Genomic DNA, 25,080 nt, shown 5'->3' on the forward strand with positions numbered 1-25,080 from the left:
TGTAGGCTTTGTGCTTTCGTCTTCTCTTTCTGCCTAAGAACCCACTTTCCATCTCTCCTTCGTTTTCGACCCACTGTAGCTGAATTTCCACTGGCGCCTTGGAGGGTAACGGTACCGGTGGCGGATGTTGTTAACCTGGGCCTCGACCGATCCGGTATGTAATTCTTTGTATGGCAAAGTTTTAAGCCGGATGCCCTTCCTGACACAACCCTCTGCATTTATCCGGGCTTGGGACTGGCCTACAGTTTCCACTGGCTTGTGCCCCCCGAAGGGCTGCATTCTACCATTGGCCACTGTACAGTGAGGGATCCTGGTTAAAGTAAGCCATTTTAAATTAAAAGAAAAGCTTTTCCAAAGGCAGACACATTAGCTAAAACGCAGCAGGGATAACATGCCAGTGTATTTTTGGTTTAATAGATAGTTTTCAACTGATCAAATTTGATTCTTCATTTGTTGGACAATGACATGTCCTAATTTCAGAATAGTACAAGGAGTAACAATTAAATTCTTCTTCTGAAGTCTGTCAGTCGTCACTGTTAACGTGAAATCGTGAAGGGGATTTTATGATTTTGTCTGTATATATATATATATATATATATATATACACACATATATATACACACACACACACACACACATAGTGCTGCTACAAATCCTACTTTGCGGTTTTTCACCTTTCGTGGGGGGTTCTGGTCCCCATTAACTGCGGAAAATGAGGAAACACTGTATTTGGTAATAAACGCCATACAAGTTACAAGAATGACATAAACCTGAACCAGTACCTTAAATATCAGTGTTGAGCTTGAAGCCACATTAAATGGCCTACTAAGTGCACACTTAATGAGCCAAATAAGTACTTAACATGGGGGGAAAAAGCACACCATTCTAAAGTACACTTCTCTACAAACTGACAGAAATTGAGGTTAGGGAACGTTACTATTTAACATTTTTATGTTTTCCAATCGAGTTTCCTGTTAATAAAATGTGGTTAGTAGCGTAATCAAAGTCCCTTAATATTAAAGTAAGTAATTTTGCATTGCTTCAATTTATGAATAAAGACAAAATAAATTAAATATTAATACACGTTCATATTGTCTTGGTCTATGTTTTGGTTTTCTTTTGTTTCATGTTTTCCCTGCGTCCCATGTTTTTTATGTCGTGTGCTCATTTAGTTATTGTGTCCACCTGTTCTCGTCAACCTTCTACCAATCAGCTCCCTCCAGCCACTCGTGTCTTGTCCAGGTGTTCCTCGTTGTCTTGCCCATCTGTGTGTATTTAGTTCCCTGGTTTCTTTCAGTCCTTGTCGGATCGTTGTCATTGTCATATATCAGAATTTAGTAGTTGTCATAGCCCATGTTTCCTTATCCCGTCATGTTTCTTTGTTACATTTTTATTTTGATGTTTGGACTTTTGTTGATTTAGCGTAACCACCTTGATCCTTGTTTGGTTTTTTTGTAAATACATTTTTTTTTTTTTATACTCCTGCTCTCCTGCCTTGCCTTCCTGATTACCTGCACTTGGGTCTTCCATTTTTTGCCTTGCCTCCAGTGCCCTCAAAAAACCCCAACGTGACAGAATGAGCCCACCAAACAAGGACCCGGCGGGAAGCACACGGCATCACCCTGCACGCCACCAGTTTGCCTCCCAGCGCCCCCAGCCTGCCAACCATACCTACCCAACTCCAGTAAGCCCCATCGGTCTTTCTTCCCCATCCTTTTCACCAGTGTCCCCCACTTGTCCTAGCTATTCACCCTGTCCTACCATTTTACCTCCATGTTTTTTTAGATTCATATTTTTCCAGTTCCTTCCCTAGTTCTTCTCGTCCTTGTCAGTTTTTGTTACATTTTCCCTTTTCCGACCCCTGCGAGTCCTGAACTTTACTTGGGCACCTGTTTGGGCATCTATCCGGGACCTCCGCGTGGTGGCCAATGGAGGCGCCCAGGTAAAAGTCAAATTTCATCCTCCATTTTTTCTTCCCGTTTCCATCCATCCATCCATCCATCCATTTTCTGAGCCGCTTCTCCTCACTAGGGTCGCGGGCATGCTGGAGCCAATCCCAGCTATCATCGGGCAGGAGGCGGGGAACACCCTGAACTGGTTGCCAGCCAATCCCATGGCACATACAAACAAACAACCATTCACACTCACAGTCACACCTACGGGCAATTTTTAGAGTCTCCAATTAATGCATGTTTTTGGGATGTGGGAGGAAACCGGAGTGCCCGGAGAAAACCCACGCAGGCACGGGGAAAACATGCAAACTCCACACAGGCGGGGCCGGGGATTGAACCCGGGTCCTCAGAACTGTAAGGCTGACGCTCTAACCAGTCGGCCACCGTGCCGCCTCTTCCCGTTTCCAAGTTACTTAATTTTTCCACACCTCGTTCCACCCTTCCAACAAAGTCCCGTCCATCCAAACCTGCCCCCAAGCCACCTCGTTCCAAGCCTTTTTTCATCACCTTGTCTCGTACTACCAGTTTTTCCTAGTTCACCTTTCCGAGTTCCTGTGTACTCCGCCCCTGTCATTTCCTGTGCTCCCAAACCTCAATGGTGGCAGGCTGAAGAAGCGACTGCTTATCCCGTTCCTGCTCCTCGGCAGCTGCACGTGGAGGCAAAACACGGAGGACCCAAGTGCAGGGAAGCAGGGAGACAAGGCAGGAGTGCAGGAATATCAAAAAAAGTTTGAATTTCCAAAAAAGGCAAACAAGGATCAAGGAGGTCTCGCTGCATCAACAATGTCTTTCCAAGATGAAGGAGCATTCTGGTGAAAATCAATCATTTTAGCTTGCACAACATAACAGAAACCTCACCCACAAAATTCAGATGAATCACTTTTTTGTGGCTTATGCTCGACCCCCCAGTTTTTTGTTTTTTTTTGTCCTCTTCTGATCTGACTAGACCTGATTCAGATCATGTCCAAAGACTTATTCTATGTTCTACAAAGAACCATCATACTGTATTTAGAATAAGGTCATTACTGTAGTTGGGTTATTGCTGTCGATGTGGTGCAAGCAATATTCATGTGCACCTGATAGAGTATGGCAGGTGTGTTCATTAACTTTTTCCTTGTAAAAATATCCACCGAAATCTCATTAGCTGTATGCTGATACCCACATAAACAATATGCCTTGCAAACCTGATAATTAGGCTGGCAGATGTGGCTTGTAACCACTCAAGGTGACACATTTTCTATTTCTGCTCCGCTGAAGAAAGGCGAGGGGGGACCATTTTTGTCAGCAATTTGAAATAAGATGCCAAAAAAAGTTCAGCAGATACCTCTGAGCTTGTGTGGTCATGAGGCCATGTGCTTCAACTTTAATTATGAGGGACTTGGGGAGAGAGGGACTCAGGGTTGAACTATGAATCACTGCCACTCTGGCTGCCTCCAAAGCCCCATTCTACTGGTCTCAGAACTGTCCAGAGGTTTTTCCCTCTCATTAAGTAAAACATGTCCCAGTGCATGAGATGACAGCTGACATCACATTTTTATTTCATTTTCAGCTGATTCCAAACCTAATTGCGTCAAAACATTGCAAAGTTTTGGTGATGACGACAAGGAAATACAATTAATCTTGCACACACTACTCCTTCGAAACATTATCAGCCGACAATTACTGTGCCCAAAATACATATTGCTACATACATAAATTTGGACTGGCAAAAGTACAAAATTATTGCCATTTTGCTCATTTTGAGTAAAATCACAATCAAGAATCTACCTTTTAATTACATCTGAGTCTGTATGATTTTATCATTTAGTAATGCTACCCAAACACAGATAAAAAACAAACTTGCAGTTTCTCCTGATGTTGTGTCATCAGTGTGTGTACATTGGTACAGTATTTTCATTATCTATTGCTCTTGCTCAATTTTTTTTAGAATATATTTTCCCAACAACTATAACGATAAACGAAGACGTATTGTTGATGTTTTTTTATGCCACTGATATAATGTTATTATAGCGCATAATAATTCAAGTACAACCTTTTTAAGAACAATTAACCCAAACTCAGATAAAACAAATTCAAAAAACTTCTCTCTCCTGATGCTGCGTTATCAGTGTGTGAGTAAGCTATTTACCTACTTTTCTTCCTCAGAAACACGCTTCATCTTTGTGAAAATGGGACAGGTAGCCTTGAAGGTATAATGGAAAATCTGCACAGCCATATACAAAACATGCCCATAACATCTGAGTTCAGGGAAAGTAATAAGTACCTTATTGGACAGTGGTGTAAGGACGAACTCATGTAAGTGATGGGTTCTGGATGTCCTTCTCATATTGCTCGGAAAAAAAAAAGACACAAAACACAACTACCACTGTGTCTTGGACTAAAGTAAAATACAGAGGTCATATAACAACCCAAACCGAGCATTGGTCGACTGAACAATTGCATTCATACCTGGAATCTCATTAGGTCTAAAATCAACACCATCAGCTGGGAACTAACAGGCATGAACGTCTATGTCAGCGGAACGTCCAGTCCCTCTGAGCCTCACCCTTTGGAACCATGCTGTGACAATGCATTGTAAAAATGATCCTGTCCAATTTTGTCCAGCTAATTACCTGACATTTAACACATAACATGATGGAAAATCCACCCAATAAATTATCATTTGAGGAAAAAATTATGAATTCTCTCAATCCACTGTGGGTTTGCAGTAATATTTTTAATTTCAGTAGAGCTTCATGTGATATTTGAGTTATGGCCTAAAGCACAAAGGAATACAGGAACAACTCATGGATTAACACGCCACAAGCTATTTCCAAGAAAAATTCTGAATGGACATGGAACAATGCAAATGACATCAACACACAGGAGCAAGTATGTGGACTGCAGGTAAAACGTGCATACTGAAATGTTCAGTATGTACATTAACTGATCGAAGAGGATTAGATGACCCAGTTCTCCACCTAAATTCCCCAGTATTTGGAGACTCTTTTTCACCACAGTACCAGCGTGGTACTGCTGAAAGGGAATCATGTTCAGCTTTGATTGACACCACCAGGTGTTAAAGGGAAAGTATGCAGTTTTCAAACTGCTTGCAATATTTGAACGTAGCCTCATTTCAGTCCCTCTCGTGTCTCTGCCCAAAGAAACGCCCTGAGCTCACTAAACTTGGACAACAAAAGAGATTCGGGAAGAATACGGTTCGCCACGCTCCCCTGGCCGCCGCATAGTGCACCTCGGTCAGCAGCGAGCATGTCGATGGCCCGCTGCCCAACTAGATAAGGTAGTATCTGAGCATTGAGCGTTTTCTCCCAGGGCAGAGAATGAGGCAAAGGGAAATCAAAGCTGGTGAAATGAGGGACTGCAGGTGCCCTTTTCCAACCTCCGAAGATCAACAGCTCAGACCAGAAGTTGTTGATAAAGAGACTGTTCTTACATACTGTATGAGGATAAAAAAATATTTCATCATAAGTCTCCTCCGAATATATAAAATAACTTTCTAAGTGCCACTAAAATCGATTCATTTTTCAAAATGAGTCCCAGGATGCACTTGTCTGGAAAAAATGAGTCCCAGCCCTGGTACAATGAGTCCCTCCAACTTATGACAGAGTACAGATACAGTAATCGTTCGCTATATGACGGTTGTTGCTTCGCGGTCCCGCGATATTGCAGGTTTTTATTTGTACATTTGTACAGTATTTTTGTGTTATCTATTGATCTTGCTCTCTCTCAATATATTATGTTTCAGCCTGCCATGATAGCAAATGTTTTAGGATAGATTTTCCCAAAAACTATCACGATAAACGATAGTATCCTTCATGTTTTTTTTAATGCCACTATATAATAATATTATAGCACATAATAATTCATGTAAATCCTTTTTAAGAGCAATTACATTTCAATTCTAAAGAGCATTGACATTGTAATGTAGAACAATAAATAAAATATCTTGGATAAAATAATATAAATAAATCAGACTCCGGCTCTGTTTGCAAAAACTACACTTAATCAAATATGAAACATTTGGCACATATGTGTAGAGCCATTAACCCACAAAAGAGACCCCAAAATGTCTTAAAGCCTGCAAAATTTGAATGAAAAAAGAAACAAAACACCATGTATGTACTCAAAAGCATTTGGGGTTTGTCACTGTTTTGAAATCAGATAATATCAGATTAATATCACTGTTGTTTTTTACTCTTTATTTTCATTTATTTTATATTGTTTTGTTATTTTATTTTGGTGTGTCATGTACTGTATAATGTCTGCTGCCCTTTGGCTTTTGAAAAAAAAAATAGATTTTATCTCTCAATAAGCTTTTCCCTGGTTGAATAAAGGATGAAATACAAAACAGGGCCTACCCTCAAGCTGCTGGACTGTGATGCGAGACCTTTACATGTCAATCCAATGACGCTGAAAATGGGTTCGCTGAAGTCAACTACTGACTGAATATTCATAACGTGTGCTGCTGTGCTTAGTTATGGTTTATACCGTATTTTTCGGGCTGTAAATCGCAGTTTTTTTTTCATAGTTTGAACGGGGGTGGGATTTATACTAGGGAGCGACTTATATGTGGAATTATTAACACATTATTATATAATTTCACATGTTATTTTCACACTGACAACCGCAAGAGCGGGCTCTAGGCCTGTGCATCTGTTCCTGCTACTTTTGTACCTCTGAAAATTGATCATTTCAACATTAGCGGTAACTTATAAAAACAACTGAGAAGGACTGAACAAAAATGGCATCGAAAAGAAAATTATATTCTGTAGATTACAAGCTGCAAGTAGCGAAATATGCAGCCGAAAACGGTAATCGAGCAGCAGAAAGAAAGTTTGGAGTGAGCGAGAAACTTGTAAGGGACCGTCTCTATTCTATTTTTATTTTAAATTGCCTTTCAAGATGAAATGTTTGTTCTTGGTGTTGGATTTTATCAAATCAATTTCCCCCCAAAATGCGACTTATACTCCAGTGCGACATATGTTTTTTCCTTCTTTATTATGCATTTTTTGGCCGCTGCGACTTATACTCCGGAGCGACTTTAGTTTAGTTTGTTTAGTTCCCGGAGAAAAGCCACGCAGGCAGGGGGAGAACATGCAAACTCCACACAGGCGAGGCCGGATTTGAACCCCGGTCCTCAGAACTGTGAAGCAGGTTGCCTAACCAGTCGTGCGCCGTTCAGCATGATTGATAATATTGGGTATAATTAATATAAAATTAATACATGAAATTAATTGTCCAGTATAGAAATACAGTGATACCTTGACTTACAGTAAGAGTTTAATTTGCCCCGTGATGATCATGAACTAATTTATTTTTATATGGTTAGTTTTCCCCATTAGAATTCATTGAAATGCCATAATGCGATCCAGCCCTTCCCCCAACCCCCAATTTTGTCTTGTGCTTTTATTTAAAAATATCATAAAACACAATACAACCGAAGAAATAAACCTGTTTGACAAAGTGTAATTATGGTATGTTGGGACAATATTGCAGTGGTCTCATTTTATAGCTGTATATAAACAAAACACGCACACACACCCAGAGTGAGCCTACAGAAGAAGCACAGTGAGAACACAAAAAAAGTGCCGTCTTATTGTGTTATTGCTATTTTAGGTGGGGATTTTGTCTGGAAAAAAATGGGAGTAAACACACGTCACCTGTATGACAATGACCTTCCCACACTGGGACCAATTATATGAAGGCCCGATGAAATATAGATTATGCGCCGTCTCTGTTCTGACACGTGTGAACGCTCATACAATCGGGAGTATGCAGACAAGCAAATGGAAAAAAAAAACCCGAGGGAAACCACGTTAAATATGAAAAGATCAGAGGAATCTAATATAGTTGCTGCTGATCACAGCCTTGATGAAGACAACCCTGCATACTCTAATTAAGAAAAGAACAATAAATATTGAGCTTGACGTCCTGGGTTGTCTGTGATCAATTCAATTCTAATCAGGGCGCTACATGTTGAAATGCACTGATTGTAATGCTCTTCGTTACCCTAAACTGCAATCTGGACCACTAATCATGTTTTATTAATGGACAGAAGATGACTTTGGAACAATTGGCACTTAACGCTGTGTCTTAATCTTTCAGCATGAATGCCAAAAGGTACTTTTGCGCCCTTTGCTCAAACCCAGAAAAAAAAACTGCTATCAGGAAATCACCTTTCATGCAACAAGATTTACTGTATTGAAACTGACCAACAATAAGACCAATTGCAAAATATTATGAGATTTTAAAAATCTAAAAAGATCTGAGATGATAGAAATATGTTTGTAGCTTTTAGTATGGTGCAGTGCAATTCAGCAGTAATAAATAAGCTTGAATCTTTTTTTTGAAATAGAAAAAACAATTTAACTAAAACTGAACATTTAAAAAGTATATCATGTAACACTTTAATAACTCATTGATATTATCATTTCAAAAAATGCTATTGTCATAAATGTTTGAATTTGGCATATATGGCTCTTAAAATGTTTTTTAAAAATATGTTTGAGTTGCTTTTTACACAAGAAATGAAAACACTCAAATTAACAACATGGTATGAATGATTGGTGCAGGGGTATATACAGTAAGTCTGTGGGAATGAGCTGAGAGCTGTCAAACTAACCTTTACTTTCATTTTCTGTCGTGACAGATCACCACTGACAGTGTCACTGAGATGCACCGACAAACACATTCCTTGTTATTATCCCTAATTTCCATGAACTGTCAGTTGTTTGATCAAAGGCACACTCTTGCTTCAACCACATACTGTAACCTCAAAATTACATTTTATGTCATCCCGGAGATGTTCAAAGTTACACAAATTAACTGCATTCTTTTGCTATCCTTACAACACAATTCCGCACTTGAAAAAACTGTGAACATATCTCGTGATCATGCTGGACATTTACTGATTAACTGTGATTACTGGGAGTGCATGTGGTACATTCTGCAGCTCGGTTTTACAAGGGTTGAACATCTTATTATAGGCTAGGCCATCCTTACATAGAGCAACAGTTCTTTTTTTCAGATCTCCAAAGAACTCTTTGCCATAGGTGCCATATTCAACTTCCAGTGGAGCTTGCAGTGTACATCTTTTTATCTGCTGAGAGACCTCATATGCATCATTAAAACCACCGTCTATAACGCTAAGGTTGCCATGGAAATGCATCAGCGCTCCATACACTAACAGATGTCGGCGCACCCGGACTTTTTTTGTGATAATGAAAGGAGACTTCAACCACGCAAACCTGAGATCTTGCATTGATTCCTCAAGAACGTGAGCTTTCCCACCAGAAAAAAACAACAACACTTTGGATCAGATCTACACAAACATACCGGATAACTCCAAAGTCACCCTCCTGCCATATATCCATCCAGGTGAGGCAATTAGAACTGAAACTCATTTGCAAAGCCAACCTGGCTGCAGAGAGTTTTTGAGGTAGGGAGTTTTATTATATACAGGTATAGTTCAATAAATTAGAATATATTTATCCTATTTTATTGAGATGACATACTGTACATAAATAGAAGCTGATGACTAAAGATGTGATTTACCAGCTGGAAAATGGCCTTAATGGACCATTTATTCACCATGTGCTATAATGTCATTTAATATTGAACTTGTTACTATATCATATTGTTCAGTTTGTATATGTATTTGCTTCTATTTTGCTTAGTTTTACTCTGCTGTCTGGAGCCAGGCTGGCATTGCAAATACCTTGCCTGGATAAGGTTCAATAAATACATTTAAAAATACAAGGACAGCTCTTAGTCAGTTTTTAAATACAGCAGTGTGAAGTATTTGGTATCTGTAAATGTGTTTGCAAACAGACTGTACATTGCAAATATTTATTTGCGAATGGAAGGTTTTTTAAATTTTTGTTTTCCCTGCGACTGACTGGATTGGGGCGGCACGGTGGAAGACTGGTTTGAGCGTCAGCCTCACAGTTCTGAGGACCCGGGTTCAATCCCCGGTCCCGCCTGTGTGGAGTTTGCATGTTCTCCCCGTGCCTGCGTGGGTTTTCTCCGGGCACTCCGGTTTCCTCCCACATCCCAAAAACATGCATTAATTGGAGACTCTAAATTGCCTGTAGGTGTGACTGTGAGTGCGCATGGTTGTCTGTTTGTATGTGCCCTGCGATTGGCTGGCAACCAGTTCAGGGTGTACCCCGCCTCCTGCCCGATGACAGCTGGGATAGGCTCCAGCACGCCCGCGACCCTAGTGAGGAGAAGCGGCTCAGAAAATGGATGGATGGATGGATGACTGGATTGGACCATCAGAGCGTCGGCCGAGGAAGACGCCCACGCCCACTTGGGCTCGGACCTTCCCGCTTTAGCGGGACCTAGTTGGCCAGCGGCGGACCTTGCTACCGGCAGCAGATCTTGCCGCAAGCCGTTGGCGAGGTCCGCCATTTTTGATCAGTAATTCGAAGTTTTGCTTTTCAATCTATTTTGATCCTCTTATTTCGAGCCTTGCGTGACGGACGCATAATGGCGGCTGTGTGAATGAAAAAGTACAGACCTACAGAGGTCTGTCAACCAATCAGCGTTCGTCAGCGCAGCCCGCTCCCCCAAAGAGTTCCTGGTAGGTCTAGGAAGACACTTCAATGAATTCTAATGGGGAAAACTAACGATATAAAAATAAATTAGTTCATGATCATCACGGCGCAAATTAAACTCTTACTGTAAGTCAAGGTATCACTGTATTTCTATTCTGGACAATTAATTTCATGTATTAATTTTTATATGAATTATACCCAATATTATCAATCAGGCGGCACGGTGCAAGACCGGTTAGCGCATCTGCCTCACAGTTCTGAGGAGCGGGGTTCAAATCCGGCCTTGCCTGTGTCCCAGCAGAACTCACCTGGTCCACCGACATCTCCGAGTTATCTCTGCATTGAGTTACTTTGAGGAGGCAGTAAATTTTCACTGTTATACAAGCTGAATACTGTCTACGTTTTAGTCCTTTCTTCAATGTTGTCCCTGTAAAAGATGTTTTATTGTTATTGACAAAATTGTTAGGGGTGAAGTCATTTTTTTCCTGAGATATTGTATTTCTTGTGCTTTAGAGTTGAGCGATGAGGAGGAGCTGTGCACACCTCTTACTTTGTGCCAAGAGACAAGTAAGTGGTTTACATCATACCAAATCATAACACATACCAAAGTTAATATAAATGAATTATTTATTCATACGTTGGAACAGTGGTTACCATAAGTACTTAGGCCTATTTTTTGGGGGAGAGAAAAGCCCCTTTATTAATGTATTGCATATTGGTTTGCGTACCCCCGGGAGTTCCGACAGCCGACAGTGGCTATAAATTTACAGGTCGCTCCCCTTTCAGTACAAAATCATGTTAAAAAAATATTCGTATTATCTTTGATGGTATGATATGAGACAGTGATAAGTGGGGCCCACACAAGAGTCCCATACAGGTTAGCCCCACCAGCGAAGTTAGCTTTAGGCTAAAGAGTGGCAAAGCACTAAGCAGCAGAAAGATAAAGCCTGTTTCACTACTCTTTCGAGGTCGCAGATTGTTAGATCGAGTCTAATAAATGGCTTTAAAGTCCAGGATTCATTTGAGACAATGTTAAGTAAATCGATGAAAATAGGTACAAGATAGTGAAAACAGCGGAGGAGGCGCAGCAACTTGCCAGCAGTCCCTACAATGTTATGTGGTACTTGCTGTATTATGTACCTTTGTAACTTGCATTAGTTATCATAATGTAAAATACATGGTAATACAATTACTGTTTATCTTCGTTCCTTTTGCAGTTCATTGCAAAGACGTTTGTTCCAAAGTATTTTGTAATACTTTATTTTTAAAAGATTATACCTTTATTGTATTCGTTTTTCTTTTACTCATCCACTTTTGCTCAATTGCTTTTTTAGGATGTTGTTTTGTTATATTTTTTGAAGTGTATTTATTGAAAAATTTTAAAATGTACATTTCATTATGAAAGAAATTAATAATTCTTTCCACATAAACACACAAAGGTACAGTAAATTTGTACCGTTGAGTACTGTTATGGATTCCCAGCTATAAGGAATCTGTACCGTACTGGTTCAAACGTGAAAGGTCCCCTTGCTTAGGTTTGACACATATTCATTGAACCATATGACCCATAAAATATGCTTCATTAACACAATTCACTTACAAATGTCCATTATTATCCTGTCCTCATTCAACATTTTTAGAAAACTAAAAATACCTTACAAGGTGGGACGGTGTACGACTGGTTAGCACATCTGCCTCACAGTTCTGCGGACCCGGGTTCAAATCTGGCCTCCCCTGCGTGGAGTTTACATGTTCTCCCCGTGCCTGCGTGGGTTTTCTCCGGGTACTCCGGTTTCCTCCCACATTCCAAAACATGCCTGGTCGGTTAATTGAAGACTCTAAATTGCCCGTAGGAGTGAATGTGAGTGCGAAGGGCTGTTTGATTATATGTGCCCTGCGATTGGCTGGGGACCAGTTCAGGGTGTACCCCGCCTCTCGCCCAAGGGTAGCTGGGATAGGCTCCAGCACTCCCGCGACCCTTGTGAGGAGAAGCGGTACGGAAAATGAGTGAATGAATGAAAAACCCCACATGCATAACTGGACTTACAATAAATAAATTCATTCCTGTCTGTTTAGACTCAGTTCTTTTCAGCACAGAAGGGCTTGTGTCAGCCATTTTCCCCGAGCTATAAGCATCACCCTCAGCTTTGATAATAAATGACAGAGGATCGGCGAGAGAGCTGTGGTGACTGTCAGGAACAAATATTTCACCTTGGGCATTCTTTGTTCTGTTTTACACTGAAAGACATATGTGATGCATGTTTTACAAATAGTAGTGGCAGTGAAATGATATTGCTGCTCACAGATCACGAGAAAGGGACAACCTTTTTTTTTTTTTTGGGGGGGGGGCCTTCCTTTTCCCTTGACGCAATAATACCCCATCCAATGGTCTGTTTGTCACTGCTCTGGAGAAATATATCTATCCATATTCCTTTTTTGGGAGTTCTCTTTAAGGCTTTTGTTCTGTGCTGTGAGTATGTACTGCTCAAAATCGTAATTGTATTTTTTTTGCCATTGTTCTCTTCACTATTGTTTGCCTTTTGCATGCTTTTCTCTGTTTATCTTTTCTATACCAATCAGTTATTGCTCAAGCGCCATCTTAGGGGAAATCTGCTTAGCAGCCAGAGCATGCTTGCTTTCCAATTAAATCAAGATGTATTTGCCTTTCAAAAGGTTCCCTTTCCTCACAGTTTTTTTCCCTTCGGAATAATTGATGGAGGTCTCTGGCCTCACGATGAATGGCTTTAAAGCCCGGAGATGAATAGGAAGATGAATGATTTCACCCCTGCGGAGGCCAGGGGGAGCTGGAACACAGACTGCTGACGTTGTGACAAATGTACTGGCCAGAGCAACCAACCGTGTCTGAATAAAGATGGGATTGGGGTGTGGCATGGTCTTAATGTGGCTAAATAGATGTTACACTTTCTGACAGAGCCTCAGTCTCTGTACTCGATGGACAATAACCCGAGTCTTGCAATTAACTGCAGGCAAAGTGACACAGCTGACAGCAATGCAGGAGTTCAGTGGAAGCTGTGGGTTGCCAGCTTGCTGCGGTGGGAGAGTATAGGTACTGTGTTAGATGGTTGTGTTTCCACCCTCGGGAAATAAGGAGGCCAAGAGGTCAGGTGCAAAGTAAGGGAAGCCGATAGCCTGGGTGAATTCTCACAAATTTCTCCTACAAAATTTGTAAACTAAATTCAATGTTTATCCTGCATTAAAAGAACAAACACTTTGCCCTTGTGTGGCAGCTAGTGCCATATGTGAAATGCGTTTACATTATCAAAGGTCCCATATTTTGGCTATTTACACCTCCATAGAGTGAGTCTAACTTAAAATTAGTATTATTACTTGAACTTAGTATAAAAGTGTCAATTTTGTAAAAAAAAAAAAAAAAAAAAAAAACCCTTAGTTTCGTCATACCAGTGTCCAGAAAAGGCCCCTCTGACAGCTACTTCTGTTTGACCAAGTTTTGTACCCGCTTTGTCCATATTTGGCTTAGACCGTATAAGTGGAGCACGAGGACTCGAGAAGAAGCATTAGTTTGCTGAGTTAAGGCCAAAGGAAATTACTGAGATGTACCTACCTTTTCCATACTGTCTGCATGTTTTACAATCTGAGGCGTCCATTTTGCCACCGGCCCCAGTGTCGACGGCGGGCGTAAGATAAGGTACATAACGTGACGTCGTCATAGGCTGTTTCATACTCTTTGAACGCTGGCATCTAAATGTCGCTTGCTCCTTTTATTCATCAATTTTTGCTTGTTTATCAACTATTTCGTGTGCGAGACTACGACTTTGACTTCCGCATCGGGCGGTGTTTGCGCCAATCTAATTTAAGCGCTAGTGACTTTTAAGTCTAGTTTACCAATCAAACAACAAAAGAAAGTCACATGACCTTGCACAACATCTTCTATTGGGCTTCCCGGGCATAGGTATTAACACTAGACAAGCCAGCCGGGCTGATCGTCGTGCCTGTGTGGCTACCATTTTGGGAAGGTCGTCGTTACCATGAAGGCAACGGCGCGCTACTCTTGTTTACATTTAGACCATCATAAACAACAGCTTTCATGTATTGTAGTATTTGTCTGGCACCGTCTGCCCAAATGTGGATATTTCAGCTCACTGAGAACTTGACAAAACACTGTGCAGTAAATCGTTTCTGCTATTTACTCAGTACTTGAGTCATTATTTCACTGTGTACTTTTTACTCTCGCGTTGAGGTGCTGCGGGTCGCGGCCCCGGTTGTGGTCCCCGGGGAACCGCGAAGCACACGTAACATCGGCGACAAGAGCTTACCCGCTAGTACAGCTTGTATTAATGAGGGAACGCGCCTATAATTATCCAATTATGCAGGTGGAGATGGGCCTGGCTGAAGTTGGAGGCCAAAACACAAAAAGCAAAGGAATTAGGCAAATTTTATTTTAATCTTAAATTTGTTCATCAACATGTACTTGAGCGGTGTAAATAAATGTCTTTCTGCGTCAAGAAAATGTGTTGATTTTGCCTTATTGTACTTTGATTGTTGGCGAATTAAGTTGGCTGTACACACAGACCCACAGTGGCGAATCCCACCCACTGTCGGATCCCCCGGCCTGCGCAGGTCTATGAAATTATTTGAATGATAATTATGGGCCCTGCCGCACAGTTGCCGGATTCTGAAAGAAGAACCAGTCCCCACAAGGGGTGAGACAAGAAGCTTTGCTACTTCCACATTATTTCAGTGTCATACTAACCTGGAGATGATGTTACGTTTAGAGCTTGGTTTTATTTTGTCAACTTTTCTACCAGTTTTCTTTGTTCTGCTTCTTGGCTAATAAATTGAAGGAGTCCTATTTAAACGAGAACCTTTTTTTGTGCACAAACAGCATTGATTTGGATCCTTTATGACTGGTGTTGCGCATTTAAATCCCATCAGTTCGTGTTGGTTGAGGAGCAGTGAGCGGAGTGAAGCTGTAGGCTGTTTCGTTACTTTGACTGGCTAGCTGCTACATCCTTAGGATGTGCTCTAACGTGAGAGTGCTGAAATGGTTTGAAACATTTTGCATGGCATTTGTGGCTGATTTCATTTTGCACTGCAGATGCAGATGCATTAGGCATCTATTAGGAGTGTGTTTAAAGAGCATGTCATTGTTTTAACATATTAATATTGAAGTGGTTAACTTCCATTTTTATTGTGTTAACATTTGTAAACTGTTACTTAAAACAGTGCTTGTACCGTTAATGCAGTTGTTATGACTGCACATTTGATTTCATTTAAAAAAATTGAAACACATTGGATGTTGACCAGTGGCAAGGAAATGACTGTAGCATCTAAATTGGGATGATAGAAAGATCAAGTTAAACATAAATCCTAAAAATGACTAAATCCAACTGTCATCTTTGATTGTTATTTTTTAGACTAGTGAGCCGGATTGATACACAAAGTGTAAATAAGGTGTCTAATAATAATTTGATATGAATTTGAACACAAGATTGACTGCTTGTAAAAATCATTGCTTAAACATTCTGGCATTGATATGCATACAGGAACGTTTCATTGCAACTATTTATACGGTATCTTTGCAGCAGTCAACAAAGATCCTTTAGTTATAACTACTGTCATATGAAACAATTGTTTTACAAAATGTCGTGTTAAAAATGGCCAGGATATGAACTCAACAAATATATTTATCATTCCTGAGGCTCCACTGGGTGCACAGAGTGAACACTTGTCAGCTTTCATGAGGCATTTATGTGATACTTGGATCATTTCTGACAAGGTGGTGGAACAACATGTTGCTTATTGCTTACATCTTAAAAATAAAAGAGCTTGCGGCTAGTGCCGTATTTTTTGCCCAACTTCGAATATGGAAACCGTGCCACATTGAATAGTTACATCCTGTATTTGTCTGTGAAAGCTATTATGAAACATTTTGCCAGATCTTTCTCAGAGGCCATCAAGTGGTCAGGACAGCCTCATGATGTGTAAATAAATCAACACGGTTCGCAGAAAACGTGCAATTCTGGACTCTTTAAAATTAGGTTCAATTCATAAAGCATCTGTAAATTGTACTACAATTGTTATTACTCGGCTTTACGCAATCAGGATTTTTGGGGCCGATCACCGATCAACAAGTTTAAAAAAACGATAACCGATCAACGATCCAATCACAAGATGGAGCAATGTGTCTAATTACATGATTTGTTCATTTATTGTATATATCTCTGTACTCTTCAAAATTATTTTCTAGCATTTTAGACTTAACAAACATTGTTTTTCATGCTTTCACTGCAGTCTCTTTCAGTTGTTTGTTGCAGGGGGTTACTCCCTTCAGTCCGAGCAGGTAAAATTCCACCTTACTTTAATAAAGACATTGGCCTCACTGTTCTAAAACCTTTGGAGTGGTGTGTGTACATACTGTATACAGGCATGCATGGTGTATAGAAATCAAGAATGTAAAGGACATGTCCAGTTATAGAGGATATTACTTGTCTTCTTATTTCAATGACCACATATGGTTTCTTGCCTGGTAAGAAATGTCTCACCTGTGAGGTATTCTGGGTCAGGCAGTGGCTGCGATAGGTCCTCGTGACACTGAACTTCTGTTGGCACAGACGCCACCACCGTGCCATCTGGTAGCTGCTGCTCGATACCTCTTGCAAAGTTTTTCTGTCTGAGGAGAAAAAAAGAGAAAGTCCTTTTTAGATAGAATATACTGTATCACAAGAACAGCAGGAAGAATTCCGATACAGAAAATCCAGTCATAATTAAATGTTGGGATTGAGGAGGGTGTCTGTGGGGGAGATAGCGAGCCAAATAATATGTACAGTATGTACACAACATGTTGATATTCATCCACTAATGCATGTACTTTTTTTTCAAATGAAATCATTGAAAAGATTGCAAATACAGGCCTTCATTTGTCTTGGGTTAACATAGGACAAAACTGTAAATATTCTTTGTCATTTGGAATATTTTAGAAATTTCAGAGCTTTTAAACTTACTGACCCTGGTGCCTCAGATGTGTGTGTTTGCAATAAAGTGTGTCAAATTGTTTCAGTAAGTCATCCCGATTCAATTTAAGTGTGTGTTTTTCCTAACATTCCTGCTAAGTGACTTTGCTGCTCCGTAGGGGGCGTTGCCACAGTTACCTTCAATAAGTAACGTAGATACTTTACTGATTACTTGATTTCAAAAGTAACCAAGTTCGAAAAAAGTTACTTTTTAGTTACTTTCAGCAGCTGCCAAGTGGCAGCAAAATCACTTATCCACAGTACAAACAAAAAAAAAACAAAAAAACATTACTTTAACTGTACCCGTTACTTGGTAATGTAAGCCGCACAAGTTACAGAATGATGTCATCAACATGAACCAATAACTTAAATATTAGTGTAGTTGAACACATTAAATCATCAACTTAGTCCAGACTTGACATGGTAACACAGTACAATAAGTACCTAAATGTAAACAAGCAGACCATTCTCAGTATACTTGTCTGAAGACTCTTAAACTGAACTCCGTTTTCAATGACGTTTGGTATATATGATCTCTTTCGACTTGAGTAACATAACAATAAGATACAACTTCCGATAATCGCATCCAGATTGATATATTTTCACAAAACGTAATTTCAACATTGATTTTTCATCGCAGTGCATTCTGGGTAGTAACGACAAAGGGGGATCTGCCCAACGCCGTAGCCACAGTAGTGGCCCCAGGCAGCGATGAACACTGTTCAGCCATTTCAGTGTGATCAGGAAAATGAGGAGAGAGAGGACGAAACAAGAAATGAGGATGAAGATGACAGGTGCGAAGAACCTCGAGTTGCTCATTTTCAGCGGTGTATTTGTAGCGACTGCTTGGCAATGCCTACTGAGAAAGAGAGTATCTGTTCCGACGGTACTTGTTCGTTTTGCCCGATGTTATAAATGCATTCAGTAATAACAGAGTCAAGTTATATGCATACCTATTTTGCTATTTTTCACTGCGAACTCAGTGTCCGGTGGCAAAGGTTTGTTGACAACAGCTGCTGCCGCTAAAGTGGGCGGATCGAGGTACGCGGTCAGCGCCTCCTGTCTTTCACGTCTTTTTGCTCGGCTTTCGCATGTCACACGCGGGCGTTTGGGCTCCTTGTGAGGAAAGATAGTCGGCACTGCATTGAATTTAAGCCGGCGTTTTTATACCCAGACACACCGGTGAGCTCTCCCACGAGCTGGGGGCGATCAAAGGCTTCGAACAACTGCGGAGCTCAACTCTTCCGACCACATCCTCCCACCGTTTCCTCAACTTGATCTTTTTGGGAAAGCTATGAATGTTTCCCTCCATTTTTAACTCTTTTCACTGACGATAAAAGTTGTTCGCAAGTGGCTAGCTTAGCTCCGTAGAGAGCAGCAACGTAACAATTTTACAATAGCCATTCAACGTCATCATTCCCAGAATTGTTTGCGCACGGTAAACATGGTGGAGACATCCATCCATTTTCTGAGCCGCTTCTCCTCACTAGGGTCGCGGGCGTGCTGGAGCCTATCCCAGCTGTCATCGGGCAGGAGGCGGGGTACACCCTGAACTGGTTGCCAGCCAATCGCAGGGCACATACAAACAGACAACCATGCGCACTCACAGTCACACCTACAGGCAATTTAGAGTCTCCAATTAATGCATGTTTTTGGGATGTGGGAGGAAACCGGAGTGCCCGGAGAAAACCCACGCAGGCACGGGGAGAACATGCAAACTCCACACAGGCGGGGCTGGGGATTGAACCCGGGTCCTCAGAACTGTGAGGCTGACGCTCTAACCAGTCGGGCCACCGTGCCGCCTATGGCGCCGACAGTGTATCAAATTATGCTCTCAACGAAATAGTTTTTTTAACAGGAATAATTTAGAAATATATACCACTCTATTTCAGTAGTAGAGGTCAGTAGTGACCATGACCGATTTATGACCATGCATTTCGGTATGAATAAGTAACTCACAATGCATTGTGAGTTTAACACGCCAGTAAAACTGTATTCTTAATGTGTAAATCAAAAAGTAACAACAATTAAATAAACTTTATACTAAGGAAAATAACAAAAATAGTGTGGCGACAGTGAAATCGTGCATTTCTTTGCTCTTTTATGGTACTGCATTTAGGAAGTACAACTGTATTAAATCAGCCGGGAACTTAAAGGCTAAACTTAACCGACTGGTGTTAAAACCTTATAGCATTATACTTTGAACAACTGACAAAGTAACTGTGTAATTTAGCAATGCAAACTAGAAAAATAATTGATTAAAAGAACACCCATCCTTTAGAATATAATGCATCAAACTTATCCCGACTAATATTCTGCCAGAGCTTTGTTGATAGAACCCATTGACAGAGAAAATGGTGGTGGCCCACTAAAATACACTTCTTGCATAACGGTAAAGCAATAAAACAAAAAAATAATAAAAAATTAAAATGACGTGGGTGGAACAAGTTACATGTGTTGCCCTTCAAACTCTGTGGATTCAAGTGCATAAATGATCCTAACTATTCATTAAACCAATTACACTCAATCGTAATAAAGGTCAACATTAAAATTGCTCAAATTCACACGTCTCAGAAATAACAGAATTTACTGTATATTGGTGTCTGCTATTGTGTGAATGCAAAATGGCTGTCTCAACCTGGCACTTCAGCTCACATATCCCTCTGGTGTATTAGAGCAACGTCATGAGGTTCCCTCCAGTGGTCAGTAAGCACATCCAAAATATTAACTGTCTGTGTGTGTTAATACGACATTTGTGTGTCAATGTTGTCGTGACTATGGCCCGGTTGACACTGCAACCCCCCACCAATAACTTGATAAACTGCGTTCTCCCAAGCCGCCCTGCAGTGTGAGACGGCCACCAAAGAACGCCTGGCGTATGTCAGCTGGAGCTTCAACTAATTAGCAGCTTCCCGTCGAATCTGGATTCCAGTCAACAAAGACCCCTTTGATGTGCAGAACTGAAGATAGCGACCAAAAGGCTGGGAGATTCTCTCTCCAATAAGACCAAGCTGGGACAGATCGACAACGATAGATTTATTAGTGGATATGCCACCATATTGAACTATTAGTCCCGGACCTTGAGTTATGTTTAATCACCCTCTTTTGGAGGAACTCAAATACAGCAATGAACTCTTTGTGTAATATTAAAACATGCACGCAAGGCGCCACCAAACGCCCACTGGGAACAATTGTTGGGACACAGGCGACACCCGCTGGCGTTTGCGAGTTACTGCACTGTGTGGACTTTCTTTCGAGGTTTCTTTTACTGAAGATAAATGTCTGTTTTGATATTTCACGAATTCTGCAGAAATATTCCAAATTTAACCTTTGACTCCCGCCTCTTCTCTCTCTCTCTCTTGGGTCTTGCTCTCTTGTGTCTTGCTAACCGCTCTCTAGCTACGGGGCGGTCTTCGGCCAACCCCCTTCCCTTTCCTTTATCCTTTCGTGCCACCACATGGGCGCGAGCGACCGCCTGACCGAGACGGCGGCGCTTTCGATCGAGGAAGCCGGCCGTGTGGCTTCGATACGTTTTCCTAGCCGTTGTCTGTTGGCGGAGCCTCAGTAAGCAACTACCGGCCTTCCGTACCGGTCACGCACGCAGCTGAGAGCAAGAGCTGGGCCCGCCACAAGTTCAATCGGCAGGGAAGTTCCGAGCGCACTCCGACGGGACAACTTATTTTCCTTTTTCTGCCTGTTTTTGTTTTATTTTTGTGCATCCCGAGACGACTGAGACAGACCACCTTAAAGACCCACGGATCTACGGTCATGAGTAGGACACTGCAATCTTTGCCAGAATGTGCAAAATTAGTGCCTTCTAATTTTGGGGAAAATGCCAGCTTCACCCAAGTTCCAACTTTGTACTCGCTCAACACGGTGCAACCTATTCACGCTAATTTTTAGTCCAGCAACACACAATGTCCTATCTTCCCCTTTAGTTTACCCTTAGTGTTATATTATTTTTGTAGTTAGATCCCTCATAGATTTCATTAAATATTCTATAAAATTCCACTCCTTGTTGTGTTTTGTGTGGGTTTTGAGTTTAATAATGAAACCTCTGTAATCTAGAATTTGTATTTCCTAAATGTAGCAACCTTCAGATTATGAGACTGATGAGGTTTTTCGTCACTTTTCCCCAATTCTATACATATAAAAAAGAGAGGTGGTGTATTTTAATATAAAATGAGGGTAATTATTTTTGTTGTGCATTTAGTTTTCCAGTCAACTCCAACACGGGTGTCACTTGATATCTTAAAGCACGTTCAAATTTGGATTACTTGCCTTGCGTTACAGTGAACAAGTCGAGCAAGTTGATGATTTTGTTCTGACCCAACAATGAAAGGCATTGATAGACGACCGCCGATCACGTTTATCCACAGAAATCGGCCGATCATGATCGGTGCCCGATTGATATATATATATATATATATATATATACACACACACATACAGTATACACACTGTATCTCTAAGAGAGACCCTGGACACCCTGCAAAGGAAGCTCATTTCGGCTGCTTGTATCCGCGATCTTGTTCCTTTTCTCACGACCCAAAGCTTGTGATCATAAGTGAGGGTGGGAATGTAGATCAATCAAGAGCTTTGCCTTTCGGCTCAACTCTTGCTTCATCCCAACAAACTGAGGCAGGGCCAGCATCACTGCAGACGCTGCACCAATCTGCTTGTCGAGCTCCCGTTCCATACGTACCGTAGTCATGAACAAGACCCCGAGATACTTGAACTTCTCAACTTCGGTCAGCATCGCTTCCTCGACCCAGAGAGGGCACTCCACCCTTTTCACATTAAGGACCAGAGCCTATGATTTGGAGTCAAGTTTTTTTGTTCAGCTCTTAATCACGAGCGTCTAAAAGGGCTTCACAGGCCCAAAGTTGACGATGTCAGTTCCCACTCAGTGACGGTGTGAATGTGAATGGTTGTCCGTGTCTTTATGTGCCGTGTGACTGACAGGCGACCAGTCAGGGTGTGGTCTGCTTTTCACCCAAAGTCAGCTGGGATAGGCTCCAGCACCCCGTGACCCTGAACAGGATAAGTGGTACTGAGAATGGATGGATGAATTGCCATGAGTGCTAGCACCCTTGAAAGCAGAGGTCATGCTTGTATTTTTAGTTGTGTGTTGTGTGTGTATGAGCCAAATTCCCCCTAGAATATGTGTTTGTTACACCAAAAGGCACCTGTTCACACCACTTGGTGCTTCTATTTTGCTCTCTCTTTTTCTTGTTGCTCTTGAAAGTCTTGACAACGGAAACACTTGGCAGGGGCCATAGAGCAAATCCGTTTTCCCTACAAAAGCCATTTGTCTCATATCAATAAATGATTTGTGAAATTTGACTTGGCTTGACTTGAAAAGACTGTTTATGATCGACAAAAATGTGGACTTGTGTTGTATTGCATGGTACAGTTTATAAAAAATAACGTAAAAAGTGAAAAGGTGCTGCTTTTGCATTGCGATGTATGAAAAATTCAAGTCATATGTAGGGCCACAACCCCACCACCTTTTTAAAAAGTCATATCATGATTAAAAAAATATAACCTTTTGATCATCACTGAATAACGGAGACAGATGTTTTGTGCAACTCCAGAACACAGGGGTATTGGCCTTTGAAGAGATGCCAGCTAACATCACAGAAAGGTTTTCTTGTTATCATTCCATCTGTCCCCTTTCTCAAACAATTTCTCTCAAGGGCTAACAGCTCATTTTAATAAGGACACAATGCTGATATTCATTTGTTACCACTGACCTTCATCGAAGAGACAAGGCAGGACGTACAATTTTTTCTTTTTTTTCTTTTCATCTTCTGTCTTCACTCAATAATGGTTGAACTTCGGTCAATATTCCAACATTAACCATGTTATGGCAATTGCCTGAAGAAAATGATTAATTCATGACAATGACCCAACTTTGAGTTTAGGCCAAAATTTGAGTGTGCAAGAAGCAATTTAAGATGCGGGGTCTTCCAGTATACGTTGCATTATTTTCCATGGACAGTATATACCAAGGGTCACCAACCATTTTTAAACTGAGAGCTTTAGTACTGATTAATGCATCGCGCCAACAGTTTGATAAACACTTCAAATAAAACATTTACTCAAATTACCTTGAAATGTTATTATTCATAATTTCTGACACTCATCTATGTGAAGATACCGATCATGTTAATGATTTCTCACAACTATCAAATGTCAATTTGCAACAATTTATTTCTGTAGATCTCTGCAAGTATTTACATTTTTAAATGGTCATTTCTAAAACATTCCTAGGAAATCGGATTGTTCCAGAGACCCGCTGGCTACTCATGTGGCCCTTGGGGCCAACCTTCACGCTCTCAGTCTCTCTCTCTCGCTCTCTCTTTCTCTCTCACTCTCTCACACACACACACACACACACACACACAGACACACACACACACACACATGGGCATTGCATACACAACATTGAACAGTGTTAAATATTCATCTGGTCCAGTTCAGTTTCAGTACAATGAATACTAGTCAGATTTTATTCATTTACTGCCATGTCTTATGAATTCGTCCTTGCATTAGAATTCTTCTCAAAAAGTCTGATGGAAGCATTTGGGGCTCTTCGAAGTATTTCTTAACGATCCATTACAACCACTTTCAAATGAGATCCGAGCATTTGAGATTTAGATTCTTGATATCATCTTTCCTGTTTCACCCCTCATTCTTTCTCTCTCTCCCTCTCCCCTCAGGGTTCGTGCTGCCCGTTCGACAACGGCTAATTGAAAGAGGATGTGGTGAGCGAATATTGCCCACGTTTGCCAAGCTGAAGAATCAAAATTGCCTGTATCAAAAATCAAATGCCCTTCCTGATAAAAGTTAAAGTGATCACGCTCATTCTGCCATGTGTGAACAGTGTTAGTGGTTTTATTTACCCCCCTCCCCCACGCTTCGTAAAATGCTTCAATCCACCATCCACCTAAACAGGTGCGGGGAGCGGGTCTCGTCTTCCACGATGCCGCCTGGCGGCGAATTGAAGCATATTCATCACCGCGACATACGTTTGAAGTGTCGATCGTCAAATGTGTCTTGCAATTGAAATTAGTTCTCGCAGCTAGCTAGCTGCCTTCTTCATCAATGCACGAGCCGCTAATCCACTTTGGTAGTCATGTCGAGCGGCACTTTCCTCTATAAACGCATACTAATTTGCCTGATGTTTTGCTCTTCATAGTTGGCTAATCTCCGCTATAACGCGGTTCCAGTCAGATCTACAGTATGTGATAAGTGTGCTGTACCACCCAATCACTTATTTTGGTGTTTTGCAACTTCATGTTATCAACTGGCTTTCCCGCCGTCTGTCACCTGTCTTATCCTGTCTCCGTGATAACGATAGTTCTCAAAATGTAGTTTATTCGCTGTCACGGAGGCGATGAATAGTGACTCATGCTGCGTTGACAACGGATGCAATGCGCACATTCCCCTCCGCAGCTCGGTATTGTATTATGACCCGGTAGATGTATCTTATAGGTAGCTGGAGTAGCGGGTGCCCGGAGAAAACGCAGGCACAGGGAGAACATGCAAATTCCACACTGGCGAGGCTGGGAT

At 41.2% G+C, this 25,080-nt stretch overlaps 1 protein-coding gene and 1 long non-coding RNA gene across 10 annotated transcripts in view; one reads left to right on the plus strand and one right to left on the minus strand.

The window, feature by feature from the left end:
• The window catches only part of astn1 (astrotactin 1), a 271,109-nt gene that overhangs the window by 119,861 nt on the left and 126,168 nt on the right, over nt 1–25,080 (minus strand). For all 9 annotated transcript variants that reach the window (XM_061796834.1, XM_061796828.1, XM_061796831.1 and 6 more), the window contains exon 15: nt 17,035–17,162. In XM_061796834.1, the coding sequence (XP_061652818.1) occupies nt 17,035–17,162 (128 nt within the window). The remainder of the gene's footprint in view (nt 1–17,034; nt 17,163–25,080) is intronic.
• LOC133488672 (uncharacterized) overlaps nt 18,166–25,080 on the plus strand; it is a 12,909-nt gene continuing 5,994 nt past the window's right edge. Inside the window, exons 1-2 of the long non-coding RNA XR_009791718.1 lie at nt 18,166–18,296; nt 24,228–24,272. This is a non-coding gene — a long non-coding RNA (uncharacterized LOC133488672). The remainder of the gene's footprint in view (nt 18,297–24,227; nt 24,273–25,080) is intronic.

The sequence above is a fragment of the Phyllopteryx taeniolatus genome, chromosome 14, assembly GCF_024500385.1.
Source record: "Phyllopteryx taeniolatus isolate TA_2022b chromosome 14, UOR_Ptae_1.2, whole genome shotgun sequence".
NCBI lineage: Eukaryota > Metazoa > Chordata > Actinopteri > Syngnathiformes > Syngnathidae > Phyllopteryx > Phyllopteryx taeniolatus.